The 14,861-nt window shown below is 42.0% G+C and overlaps 1 protein-coding gene across 3 annotated transcripts in view; it reads right to left on the bottom strand.

Annotated features, from left to right (window-relative positions):
• Positions 1-14,861, bottom strand: part of sh3bp2.L (SH3-domain binding protein 2 L homeolog) — a 63,796-nt gene that overhangs the window by 34,946 nt on the left and 13,989 nt on the right. The window contains exon 1 of one of the 3 annotated variants that reach the window (XM_041587617.1): positions 2,419-3,387. The exons of 1 other annotated variant lie outside the window; for it this stretch is intronic. In XM_041587617.1, coding sequence (XP_041443551.1) covers positions 2,419-2,498 — 80 coding nt within the window. In that variant the 5' untranslated portion in view covers positions 2,499-3,387. Of the gene's footprint in view, positions 1-2,418; positions 3,388-14,861 lie in introns of those variants that run through there. One more of the 3 variants, XM_041587614.1, reaches the window with a different exon arrangement.

The following is a 14,861-nucleotide window of genomic DNA, read 5'->3' as shown; positions in this document are numbered from 1 at the left end:
CGACTTCGGAAAACGAAGCTATCTTTGTGCCATCCTGCCAGCGATTCACATTCTAGCCAGCAGAAGGCTTGTCAGGGAGATTAGTCGCCCGAAGAAGAGGAGATTTGCCGCTGGATGACTAATCTCCCCAGAACGCTACGTGTGCCACCACCCTTAGAAGTAGAAGGCAAAGAATTAAAAAAATATTTAGAAAAATTAGTAATGACAACAAATTGAAATGTTGTTTAAAAGTGATCTACATCAAAGTGGGTCTACCATATTAAAAGCATTACCTTCCACAGCAACTTATACCAGACCAGAGAGGAGGGGACAAAATCAAAAAATGACTTTATTTAGAAACTAAATGGATATTTAATCTGGTTACCAGATTCCCCAATGGACTCATTAATGAGTATGATGTGACCTGTTATTTTTTACCTTTCTTGTTTCCATTTTTAAGTTTCTAATCCTGGAAGGCATAGGATATTGATCATTATAGTTTAGAGAATGCATTTAGACCTATTAATCCTACTCATCAGTTTCTTGATTATATTGACGCAAGCCAAAAAATATATATATTTGTTTATTTTTTATTGTTTATCTTTATAAATATTTGTATATAACTTGCCATTTTTGTACTATTTTTTGATTTATATTTTTAAATGATCATACCGACCCATGTCCCCCTAAAGGTGTAGTTTGTGCTAAAATTACATTCATAGGTACTGTCACAACAGTTTGTAGGTATAAAAGACATAGTATCTACCAAAGTTTCCTTTTTTAATTTAGTGATAGACACGTCCCAAATTCCAGCTTAGGTGTACCAACATGGTCTTACATTAAAAAGGTGCACCAAGATGGTGTCGACTATCATTTGTGTCTATCTACACCTTAGGAAAGTATCCTGTAGAGGTGTACCAAAATGGCACCTATCAAAAAGAGTCATTTACCTTTTTAATTTCCCTAAGAGACACACCTGAGATAGTTGGACATAGGGTTGATCTGACGTGGGGAATTCAGGGATTGGATCACGTTTTTATTGATGAAGTGTTGTGATCGGTGCACTTTTGTTTAAATATTGGTGTTTGAGCTCCACATACTCCGCCTATGATTAAGTGTTTGTAACACAAAACGCGTAAGGCGGAGGACACAATTAATCTTTTCTACTATTTGATGGAAGATTGCCTTTATATGAGTGAGTGCCTACTCCAGATTCTTTCACAATTACCTTCCACATAACCTAAAAACCTTTCCACCAACCTGCAGATATTTATACACTTACTACATATCGCTATGCCGGGGGAATGGTCCCAACCAAGCAAACTACGGTTACACCACTCACTGGGCTTATAACCCACCAGGATGAAAACAATCCTTGCCTACTAATGCACATACTATTTCATTTAAAAACCTATTGATCCTGATTTACCAACAGAGGGCAAAGTGCTGGTTGCAAAATTGCACATCCATTTAAAAGCCATACAGACGGCACTTACTGGTGCATTTGTTCACCTGATTGATCTGCACCCACACACTATTTCTTTTGAGCCGATAGAGGGCCATTGGTGAATGATTTACAAGATGATGAGAATGTAGCCCCTCTATCCAATCTATGATTATTCCGAATTCCAAATACAAAGAGGCCCAAGCAGCCCCCCACCAGCCCAATAAATAGTGACTGTCTGTGGCAACTTACAGCAGCCCCTCTGGCATTTGCCAGAACCCACAGATTGCCAGTCCGGGCCTGGTGGGTGCTCATTGTTGTGGGCACACACACTTTGGGGCCATAACAAATGCCAGATGATGCCAGCTTTCACACACAGAGCAAAAATCCAAAGCATTTGTAATGTAATGATGTAATAAAATGTATTTATTACATCAAAAAACGTTTACAAAGAAAAGATATTTCAAAATAAATGTCATTAGCCCTTTTCTTTTCATTTTTGACTTACTTTTGGAAGACCACTTTTGGTCAAAACGTGGGTCTAATGACATTTATTTTGAAATCATTTTTCTTTGTAACCTTTTTTTGATGTACTAAATACATTTTATTTTTAGCCGGAGTGTGCAATCCTTCACTTGATTTTTGTTCAAGCTGCTCATGGGGAACCTCCTTTGGAATTGCACCTCAAGTTTATTTACTGCATGTGCGCCTCCTAACTAGGGTTGCCACCTGACCAGTATTTTACCGGCCTGACTGGCAAAAATGATTCTTCACCCCAATGTTATTAATAGGGAAAAAATCTAAATATACAAGAAGGCAAGTATTTTTTTCCAAAAAAGGTGGCAACTCTACTCCTAACTGTATATTTTTCTAAACTTTCACACACAGCACTTTGCCCGCTGTCAGTAAATGGGATCCATTATCCGTTGTCTGTAAACTGTTACAAATGAATACCCCACATAAGAGTAGGGTGACATTACTGAGCAATCGCTTACCTTGTGTCTCGCCGACACATGATGGTCCTCCTCTCAAATGAAACCGCCAGTGACTGTGATCTTTTTATATTTGTAGCCATTAGGTAAAAAACATGATCGGGAAGACCAGGCGCATGCTGAGTGAAGGGAACAAATACTCAGACTGATAGAGATGATGAAGATGATGAAGTTAATGTCCTGTGCACTGCCCCGCTCCACGCCTTGCTGAAAGCTTCAAGAAATAAAAGCTGAACTAAATCCGTATAAAGGGTGGACACAAGCGTCGGAGGTGCCCAGTGACTTATTTCCTGACTTGCGGCTGCAACTTCCTCCTTCCTGGGGTCTGCAACGAGTTTGTATCAGATGCAAGCTTCCTGGCCTACAGCCCACAGCTTACTATGGGAACCCAGCCCTGAGCCAATTGCTGCCTTTAAATGTTTTAAAAAAAAAAATCAAAGGGGGGTTTCCTGACAAGGGCCACTTTTATAGTGACAGAGCTTCCACATTTATACAAAAAGGGAAGAGAGTAAAAACACGCTCACCTGCGCCGGCTTCATGAACTTCTACCCACTACCGTTTGATTTCTTTTAAAGGGCTGGGTAACAGCAGGCACGTTTCCCTTCCAAATATACAGTATAATGGTACTGCTGAAATGTAGAAAAATCTTACTCTCGTTTTCTTATACTATATTGTTAGACTTGGTTTTAGAGGGGCTTTATTAAACACAGATTTTTTACTTAGTTAATATGCTATTGTACCATTTACAGCACATCCTCTAAGTCTGCATGCTGTCATGTTGATTTCTCTTGTTTATGTGAAAATCAAAAAAAATATTTTAAACAATAAAGCGAGGCGTGGGGATTAGCAAAGGGCTGCATTTTATACACCTTCCTGCACCCTGTTAAAATGGTGTTGAATAGGGAGCACCTCCTGTTAGAATTATACTGGATAAGGAGCAGCTCCTATAGGATGGTGTTGAATAAGGAGCACCTCCTATAAGAATGGTGTTGAATAAGGAGCACCTCTTATTAGAATAATGATGTATAATGAGCACCTCCTATTAGCATAATGCTGCATAAGGAGCACCTCCTGTAAGAATGGTGTTGAATAAGGAGCACCTCCTATTAGAATAATGCTTCATAAGGAGCGCCTCCTATAAGAATGGTGTTGAATAAGGAGCACATCTTATTAGAATAAGGATGTATAAGGAGCACCTCCTATTAGCATAATGCTGCATAAGGAGCACTTACTATAAGAATGGTGTTGAATAAGGAGCCCTTCCTATTAGAATGGTGTTGAATAAGGGGTACTTCCTGTTAGAATAATGCTTCATAAGGAGCACCTCCTATAAGAATGGTGTTGAATAAGGAGCACCTCTTATTAAAATAATGATGTAAAAGGAGCACCTCCTATTAGCATAATGCTGCATAAGGAGCACCTCCTATTAGCATAATGCTGCATAAGGAGCACCTCCTATAAGAATGGTGTTGAATAAGGAGCACCTCCTATTAGCATAATGCTGCATAAGGAGCACCTCCTATAAGAATGGTGTTGAATAAGGAGCACCTCCTATTAGAATAATGCTGCATAAGGAGCACTTCCTATAAGAATGGTGTTGAATAAGGAGCACTTCCTATTAGAATAATGATGTATAAGGAGCACCTCCTATTAGAATAATGCTGCATAAGGAGCACCTCCTTTTAGTATGGTGCTGAATAAGGAGCACCTCTTATTTGAATAATTATGTATAAGGAGCACCTCCTATTAGAATAATGCTGTATAAGGAGCACCTCCTTTTAGAATGGTGTTGAATAAGGAGCACCTCTTATTAGAATAATGATGTATAAGGAGGGCCTCCTATTAGAATTTTGCTACATAAGGAGCACTCACTGCTATGGGCTGCTGCCATCTGTTTTCCTGTATTATTGCTTACCTAGTACAGAGTTCAAACTCCAAAGCAGAATGCTGTTATACACAGAGTGACTGACATGCTTCACATTTCATAAGGATTAGGAATTAACTTGGGTCTGTTTTAGGTGAAACATATTGACCCCTGTCATTGTGAGAGTAGTTCACCTTTAAATGAACTTTTACTATGATGTAGACACTGATGATATTTGTAGACAATTTGTAATTCGTCTTTTTTTTTTTGTTATTTAATTTATTACAGAGATTCTGTGATGATTTTTATGGTGTAGTTTTTATTTCTAAATTACCCTTTTTACACTGCAAATAATTCACTGTACAATATAAAATTTCATTCTTGAACCAGCAAGTTGTAATATTGGTGTGTAGGTGCATCTTAGGTCATTTTGCCCTGGATTTTACTATTGAGTGTTGTTCTTAGATCTACCAGGCAGCTGTTATCTTGTGTTAGGGAGCTGTTATCTGGTTACCTTCCCATTGTTCTTTTGTTAGGCTGCTGGGGGGAAAGGAACTTACAGTACAGCAGTAAAGAGTGACTGAAGTTTATCAGAGCACAAATCACATGACTGGGGCAGCTGGGAAACTGATAATATGTCTAGTCCCATGTCAGATTTGAAAATTAAATATAAAAAAAACGGTTTGCTCTTTTGAGAAACGGATTTCAGTGCAGAATTCTGCTGGAGCACTATTAACTGATGTGTTTTCCCCATGAGCTTTCCAGTTTGGTATTGCAGCATATCTCTGATTGCTAGGGTCTTATTTATCCCTAGCAACTGGACAGCGTAGAGAGGGAAATATGAGTAGGAGAGGGTCTGCATATAAATATAAATAATACAAAAATAACAATAATACTGTAGCCACACAGGGCAATCATATTTTACTTGCAAGAGTCAGTGACCCCCCGATTTGAAGGCCGGAGAGAGGCAGAAGAAGAAGAAGGCAAATAATTCATAAACTATTAAAAAAATCATGAAAACTAATTACAAAGTTAGTAGGAATAGAGTATTGTATAACATACTAAAACAGGGGTCCCCAACCTTTTTTTCCCATGAGCAACATTCGGATATAAAAAGAGTTGGGGAGCAACTTAAGCATGAAAAATGTCCCTGTGGTGCCAAATAAGGGCTGTGATTGGCCATTTGCAGCCCCCATGTGGACTGGCAGCCTACAGGTAGGGTTGCCACCTTTTCTGGAAAAAAATACCAGCCTTCCTCTAAATTTATCTTTTTTCCCTATTAATAACATTGGGATCAACCATCATTTTTACCGGCCAAGCCTGTAAAATACCGACCAGGTGGCAACCCTACCTACAGGAGACTCTGTTTGACTGTACATCTGGTATTTATGCAACAAAACTAAGCTCCTGCTTTGAGACCACTGGGAGCAATGTCCAAGGGGCTGGTGAGTAACATGTTGTTTATGAGCTACTGGTTTGGGATCACTGTACTAAAAGTTAACTTAAAGGTGACCCATCCTTTTGATGGATTACAACCATCCGTTTACAGGGAGTTTGATGTGTGTTTGTGGCCATATATGGGCTAGGTACTCTCTCTGCCCAACCAGTTCAACTCTTCCTGATCTGCTTATGCACCATCAACTGACACATATGTTACATTGGCACATGGATTTTTCTAACCTGCAACAGCTACAGAACCGGCTAATAGCCGTAGTACATGGAAATCAGTCAGGCTCTGTGTGCAGGAGCGATCCTAGCCCCTCTCCTACTTTTTGCACAATCCTAGCCCCTCTGCACTCTCTGGCATAAAAGAGACTAATTTCCGGTTCCAAAACCAGAAATTCATCTCTTAAAGTTACCAGGAGCAGCATTTTTGTCTCCCCCCCCCCGGTAACCTGAGGGGTGCTGCTGTCTGAGGGTTTCTCAACTCATTGGTGCAGCTCCCCTGTCTGTGGGTACAATACATGTACCAATTCCAGTACAATAATATGGGCAGCTTAAAGGGGTCGTTCACCTTCTAACACTTTTTTCGGTTCAGTTGGTTTCAGACAGTTCACCAGAAATAAAGTCTTTTTCCAATGACTTTCAGTTTTCTATGTGTCACCGTCCTTCTAATTGAATTGAAGTGTAAAGTCAAATGTTTCACCTTCTAAAACAGCTCTGGAAAGAGGGGGTCACCGACCCTCTAAACTATTCTAAATTGATACATTTAGGTCGAGGTGACCTTTCGAATGAAAAAAAATTAGAATTTCGAGCTATTTTTTGTGTACTTCGACTAGGGAATAGTCCAAATTCAAAAATACAAAAATTCGAATATCGAAATTTATCATGTACTGTCTCTTTAGAAATTTGACTTCGAACATTCGCCATCTAAAACCTGCCGAATAGGGGAAAACTTTGAATCGAATTCAATTGAATGCACTATTCCTTCGAATCCCGAATTGGGACCTATTCGATTGAAAACAGACCTATTCAACCAAAAAAAACCTTTGACTTAATTTCAGTTGGTCTTTTTGAATTTTCGAAGTTTTTTCAATTCGACCCTTGTTAAATATGCCCCCATTTCTTATCCTTGTCCCTGCTGAGCAGAATCTCTGGGTTTCATTACAGGCAGCTGTTAGACTTGATACAATAGTTGCTGATACTCCAGAGATGCTGCTGAGAAATGTATCAACTAATGTGGCAAAATTGTAACAGTTCAGAGTCTGCACCTGAATTACTGAGCTGTCAGACTCACCAGAGACACGAACATTCAACTTTAAACTTAGATTTTGGAAAAACAGTAAAAAAGAACAAATGGTTTCATAAGCAGATGCCAAAAGGATGTTTTTACACTATAAATATTGAAAATTCTTTCCAAGAAGCAACTGTACTGGCAGATACAGTGGATAGTTTTAAGAAAGGGTTGAATGTCTATTTTGAAACCCATGGTTAGTGGTATACATATAATGCAGCACTTATCTAGGAATTGTCCCCTGGAAGACTCTTCATGTTTGTCCTTTCTTTGGATGAAAATAAACAGGCATTGTAGGTATGAGCAGAATGCACGGACAGCTACGTTATATTCATCAAGTTACATAGTTACATATGGGTAGGGAAAAAACAACCCAATACACATTTGCATAGTTTAGTATCATCAGCAAAGTGACTTCTATTACTGTATATATCATACATATAAATAAAATACACTAAACATTATTCTGTGCAAACAATAGCCAATATGCCATTATAATAAATGCACTATTATTACACTGATGCCTGACAATCCTCTGGCTGCACCTGGTAGGACCCCCTATTGCCCAAACTTGCACTAAAGTCTTTTATAAAACCCCTCTTGTATCTCCAGAAGTCCTGCCAAACGTGCGGCATAAAGTGCGGAGATACCGTGACGGAAAGGCAAGACCACAGTTCCTGTTTTCTAAATAAAAATGATGAAAAATACATTGTTGCAAAACCGAGGCTGGAGTAACCACTGTTTGGAATCAGCCAGGTTCACACGGTTTTATAGGTTTTTGTTTCCCACAATAAAATGTACCACAGTCGTCCCTAACTAACTGTTCTGAGAACTAATGCTGGTCTGTACAACTCACCTAATTAACCAAATAACCAACCCCTATGGAATGAGAATGTCTGTTCTAGTGTTTAGTTGGACACCAATGTCCCAAAAGTGGTACAAAAGTCCTTATCTAATGGCAATATCTGCACATGTACAGTCACTGAATGGGTTGGAACCAGTTATAAACCTGAATCTAGATGATGATGTGCTCCCCAAATATACAATGACTTCATTGCAGATTCCAAGAGAAACGTGTTCCGAGAGATAAAGAAATAAATCTGTACTTAAGTGACGCAGTCATTATGCAGCTAGTGCTACAATAACCCTCATACTCTGGAAATATCTCCAGGGATTCCAGGGTATTGATATAGGGGAACAGAATATCATAACAGGTATAGTAGGGAGAGATGGTGCCTATAGTAACAGTGGGATAATAGTCTCTGGGAAGGGAGTGTGACTGTGGGATAGCAGGTATAGTAGGGAGAGATGGTGCCTATAGTAACAGTGGGATAATAGTCTCTGGGAAGGGAGTGTGACTGTGGGATAGCAGGTATAGTAGGGAGAGATGGTGTCTATAGTAACAGTGGATAATAGTCTCTGGGAAGGGAGTGTGGCTGTGGGATAGCAGGTATAGTAGGGAGAGATGGTGCCTATAGTAACAGTGGATAATAGTCTCTGGGAAGGGACTGTGGCTGTGGGATAGCAGGTATAGTAGGGAGAGATGGTGCCTATAGTAACAGTGGATAATAGTCTCTGGGAAGGGAGTGTGACTGCGGGATAGCAGGTATAGTAGGGAGAGATGGTGCCTATAGTAACAGTGGGATAATAGTTTCTGGGAAGGGAGTGTGACTGTGGGATAACAGGTATAGTAGGGAGAGATGGTGCCTATAGTAACAGTGGATAATAGTCTCTGGGAAAGGAGTGTGACTGTGGGATAGCAGGTATAGTAGGGAGAGATGGTGTCTATAGTAACAGTGGATAATAGTCTCTGGGAAGGGAGTGTGACTGTGGGATAGCAGGTATAGTAGGGAGAGATGGTGCCTATAGTAACAGTGGGATAATAGTCTCTGGGAAGGGAGTGTGACTGTGGGATAGCAGGTATAGTAGGGAGAGATGGTGCCTATAGTAACAGTGGGATAATAGTCTCTGGGAAGGGAGTGTGACTGTGGGATAGCAGGTATAGTAGGGAGAGATGGTGCCTATAGTAACAGTCTCCATCTTAACCTACTGTCATTGTCTCATCTTAAGGTGGCCATACACGGATAGATCCGCTCGTTTGGCGATGTCGCCAAAGGAGCGGATCTCCCTCCGATATGCCCACCTTGAGGTGGGCAATATCGGGCTGATCCGATCGTGGGCCCTAGGGCCCAACGATCGGATCCTAGCGTTCGCCAAACGGGCGGTCGGATCGCGGGACCGCATCAACGAACAGATGCGGCCGCGATCCGATGGGATTTTTAACCCCATCCGATCGAGATCTGGCCGACTTTCGGCCAGATCTCGATCGGGGAAGCCCGTCGGGGGCCCCCATACACGGGCCAATAAGCTGCCGACTTGGTCTGTCGGCAGCTTTTATCGGCCCGTGTATGGCCACCTTTACTCTCAACATCTTTCCTTACTACACCTGCTAAACAGCTTTGGGGAGGCCACTACATTTGGGCCCAGCACAGTTCCTCTATCGACAACCCCTAGAGAGTAAGAAATACTTATAATGGACAATCATTGATGGTACATCTCAGAGCAAGTCAGGTAAGAACATCATTTCCATGTACTCTGTGTGTTGCCATGTCCTACTGACACAGATCTTTACCACACATTGTGCCACATATGTGAATGCCGTATTGGGTGGCGGAGCACTGGGCAACAGATATGAATACATCTATCTCTCATCTCCTGATCTCAACCCAGAACTCCTAACTCGCGTCTCCTCCTGCCTGTCTGCTATCTCTACCTGGATGTCGCGATGCTACCTTAAATTAAACCTCTCTAAAACTGAAATGGTTCTCTTTCCTCCAACTAACACCAGTAACATCCCAGTAGTATCCATCATAGTTAACAATTCCACTATCACCCCTCTCCCCAGGCCCGGTGCCTTGGGGTTATCCTAGATTCTGCCCTGTCATTCACTCCTCATATCCAGTCACTTATTAAATCATGTCACTTCCACATAAGGAACATATCCAAAATACGATCATTTATCACCCAAGACGCTGCCAAAATTCTTATTCACTCTCTCATCATATCGCGTCTAGACTACTGTAACTCTCTTTTAATTGGCCTCCCCCTCCAGAGAATGTCACCTCTCCAGTCCATAATGAACACTGCTGCGAGGCTCATACACCTCAGCAACCGCTCCTCCTCTGCCTCGCCATTCTGTCAATCCCTGCACTGGCTTCCGCTACCTTTCAGAATCAAATTCAAATTAATGACACTGAGATTCAAAGCACTTCATAACTCTGCCCCACCCTACATCTCTGAACTCATCTCTATATACTCACCCACTCACTTACTACGCTCCTCTACTGACCTGCTACTCAACTCTTCTCTCAAGACTTTGCAAGGGCTGCACCCCTCCTCTGGAACGCTCTCCCATGGTCTGTCCGACTTTCTCCCAACCTTTCTGCTTTCAAAAAATCTCTGAAAACGCACTTCTTTCGAGAAGCCTACCCTCACTCTGCTTAACTACCAAATGCAACACCACATACAGTACCACATTTCTCACCCACTTAATTCGATCTTGCCCACTCCCACACCTTGTGTATTACTCCCTTCCCTTTAGACTGTATGCTCCTTTGCATAGGGCCTTCCTCACCTTTTTGTACCTGTATTGATTGTGATGTTTGTTACTCCATATAGTCTATATATGTAATTCATGTGATGTAGTTGTATAATCACATTTACTTTACAGTGCTACGCAATATGTTGGCGCTATATAAATACATGTTAATAATAATACAGAATTGGGTGGCGGAGCACTGCGTGACAGATATGAATACAGAATTGGGTGGTGGAGCACTGGGTGACAGATATGAATGCCGTATTGGGTGGCGGCACACTGGGTGACAGATATGAATGCCGTATTGGGTGGTGGAGCACTGGGTGACAGATATGAATACAGAATTGGGTGGCGGCGCACTGGGTGACAGATATGAATACAGAGTTGGGAGGCGGCGCACTGGGTGACAGATATGAATACAGAATTGGGTGGTGGAGCACTGGGTGACAGATATGAATACAGAATTGGGTGGCGGCGCACTGGGTGACAGATATGAATACAGAGTTGGGAGGCGGCGCACTGGGTGACAGATATGAATACAGAATTGGGTGGTGGAGCACTGGGTGACAGATATGAATACAGAATATGGTGGTGGAGCACTGGGTGACAGATATGAATACAGAATTGGGTGGTGGAGCACTGGGTGACAGATATGAATGCCGTATTGGGTGGCGGCACACTGGGTGACAGATATGAATACAGAATTGGGTGGCGGAGCACTGGGTGACAGATATGAATACAGAATTGGGTGGCGGAGCACTGGGTGACAGATATGAATACAGAATTGGGTGGCGGAGCACTGGGTGACAGATATGAATACAGAATTGGGTGGTGGAGCACTGGGTGACAGATATGAATACAGAATTGGGTGGCGGAGCACTGGGTGACAGATATGAATACAGAATTGGGTGGTGGAGCACTGGGTGACAGACATGAATACAGAATTGGGTGGTGGAGCACTGGGTGACAGATATGAATGCCGTATTGGGTGGTGGAGCACTGGGTAATCTCATGAGTCACTGGGGCTATTTTACTTCAGGTTGCCTCATGACAGTAATGTCCCTGGGCCAGGAGAAGATCTCAGTTGTAGATGTGGCTGTGGGTTTATCAGACAGAGACAATCTGGATTATTAGTGTGTATGGCAGTAGTTGATGTGACAGAGCTGAGACGGGGAGAGGTTACCAAAGTGCAGCCGACTACAAGAGAAAACCACACATTTCCCCTCACGTACAGCAGCTTTTGCAGAGACAGAGACAGTGACTGCTGCCGACAGTCTCATGTACCGACCAGAAGTGACTCCTGAGAACATAAGTCAAAAATCTCACCCGAGCCTTTGCTTTAACAATGCATCCTTTAATCATGCTTCTTTATAGGACATGTACATGTTACTAGGAGGCCATATTGTGCATTAAATGCATTTGTTATATCCAGTTAAAGATGCTTGTGGGTACAGAGTTAGACTTGTAAGTTGCATGAGCAAAACAAATAATGATGTTAATACATTGCTCTTTCCATCCACTAGAGAAGAGCAAGTTTGCCCATGTTACATGCGCATAAATACTATAGAAATAAGCACAAAGGTTTATCCACCAGGGCCCTGTCTGTTAAGTCAACCTACAAGTGATTTTAACAACCTTTCCCTTAGCCTACTCACACCTGTTATTTTACACCATACCAACCTTTCCCTTAGCCTACTACCACCTGTTACTTTACACCATACCAACCTTTCCCTTAGCCTACTACCACCTGTTACTTTACACCATACCACCCTTTCCCTTAGCCTACTCACACCTGTTACTTTACACCATACCACCCTTTCCCTTAGCCTACTCACACCTGTTATTTTACACCATACCAACCTTTCCCTTAGCCTACTACCACCTGTTACTTTACACCATACCAACCTTTCCCTTAGCCTACTACCACCTGTTACTTTACACCATACCACCCTTTCCCTTAGCCTACTCACACCTGTTACTTTACACCATACCACCCTTTCCCTTAGCCTACTCACACCTGTTATTTTACACCATACCACCCTTTCCCTTAGCCTACTCACACCTGTTATTTTACACCATACCACCCTTTCCCTTAGCCTACTCACACCTGTTACTTTACACCATACCACCCTTTCCCTTAGCCTACTTATACCTGTTACTTTACACCATACCACCCTTTCCCTTAGCCTACTCACACCTGTTATTTTACACCATACCACCCTTTCCCTTAGCCTACTCACACCTGTTACTTTACACCATACCACCCTTTCCCTTAGCCTACTCACACCTGTTATTTTACACCATACCACCCTTTCCCTTAGCCTACTCACACCTGTTATTTTACACCATACCACCCTTTCCCTTAGCATACTCACACCTGTTACTTTACACCATACCACCCTTTCCCTTAGCCTACTTATACCTGTTACTTTACACCATACCACCCTTTCCCTTAGCCTACTCACACCTGTTATTTTACACCATACCACCCTTTCCCTTAGCCTACTCACACCTGTTACTTTACACCATACCACCCTTTCCCTTAGCCTACTCACACCTGTTATTTTACACCATACCACCCTTTCCCTTAGCCTACTCACACCTGTTATTTTACACCATGCCAACCTTTCCCTTAGCCTACTCACACCTGTTACTTTACACCATACCAACCTTTCCCTTAGCCTACTCACAGTTGTTATTTTACACCATACCAACCTTTCCCTTAGCCTACTCACACCTGTTACTTTACACCATACCAGCCTTTCCCTTAGCCTACTCACAGCTGTTATTTTACACCATACCAACCTTTCCCTTAGCCTACTCACAGCTGTTACTTTACACCATACCAGCCTTTCCCTTAGCCTACTCACAGCTGTTACTTTACACCATACCAACCTTTCCCTTAGCCTACTCACAGCTGTTACTTTACACCATACCAACCTTTCCCTTAGCCTACTACCACCCATTCCTTTAGCTCGTTGTTAGTTTTTCTTTCTTTTAGCCCATTTTACTCATTCCCTTGGGCTACTGACATCCTTTCAATTAGTCTGCTGATTCCAATTCCTTTATCCCACTGGTAAGCCATTACTTATCTTAGTGCCTCTCATTCATTTATCCCACTCAAACTGGTGCCACTTCAGTTTTCACTAGTGATGAGCGAATTTTTTCGCCAACCATGTATTCGTGGCGAAACTCCGCATTTCGGCATCTGCAAATATTTTGCGAAATTGCGGCAAAAATATGCTGCAGAAAAATTTGCCACAACAAAAATGTCGCTGAGACAAAAAAAAGTCGCCATACGAAAAAACGCCCACTGACTTTAATGCATTTGGACAAAAAAGTTGCAATAAGAAAAAAAAGCCCATTGACTTCAACGCATTTGGAACGAGAAAAATGATCAAGCGAGTAAAAAATTGTTGCGCGTGAAAAAAAAAATCACGTCCATTGACCGATGCGTTACGCAAATTTCCCCCCATTTCAGAATTTTTTTATTCGCAATTTCGTAAATTTTTCGCGAAGTGAAATGGGACATATTCTCTCATCACTAGTTATGACATTGTCATCCACTCCTGTACACCAATACCATCGATTCCCTTACCCAACTGGTATTTATTTTCCCTACTGTCACCAACTGCTTCTATTCTCTGCACTGCCGCTTGTAAAGTTGTCCCTACAGTCAGATTCGCTTATTTGGTGAGTCAGCAGATCTTTACCTAATGGGGCCACCAAAGTGGAAGGCCAAATCAGCATGATCTGATCTTTAGGTCCCTGGGCCAAGGACCAGATCATAATTGGGACCTATTGGAAGATGACCACCAAAACAATTATCATTCCTCATTTTTAAACCTGACCAATAGATATCTGCCTGATTTTTAGCCAAATAGCAGTTTTGACGGGTCCTCCAGAAAACTAAACTGGCAGCTTTTATCCCCCCAGTATGGAAAATTCGGCTGGAGGACAGTTCATTTTTACTGCAGTGTTTCAGGAGTCAGGAGAAGCAGTGCAGAGAATAGAAAGGAACGTGTACATTTTTTCTCAAGTTTGCGTCCTCATTCTTCATGCATTGTCCAGGACTCCTTCTCCTCAACTGCTTAGTATCATGCCAAGTATGGAAGGGACCACAAAAGTGAACCGTTAATCTAAGAGCCACTTCTCCTGAGAAAGGTGTCCCCACATCACTTCTGTGTAAGATGAGGAAACAGACCAAGTGAAATGTGCTGCTTTTTGTCTGTTGTTTCCTACTTCTAGTT

Source organism: Xenopus laevis, chromosome 1L (genome assembly GCF_017654675.1).
Source record: "Xenopus laevis strain J_2021 chromosome 1L, Xenopus_laevis_v10.1, whole genome shotgun sequence".
NCBI classification, from domain to species: domain Eukaryota; kingdom Metazoa; phylum Chordata; class Amphibia; order Anura; family Pipidae; genus Xenopus; species Xenopus laevis.
This window is presented reverse-complemented; position numbering and strand designations above follow the sequence as displayed.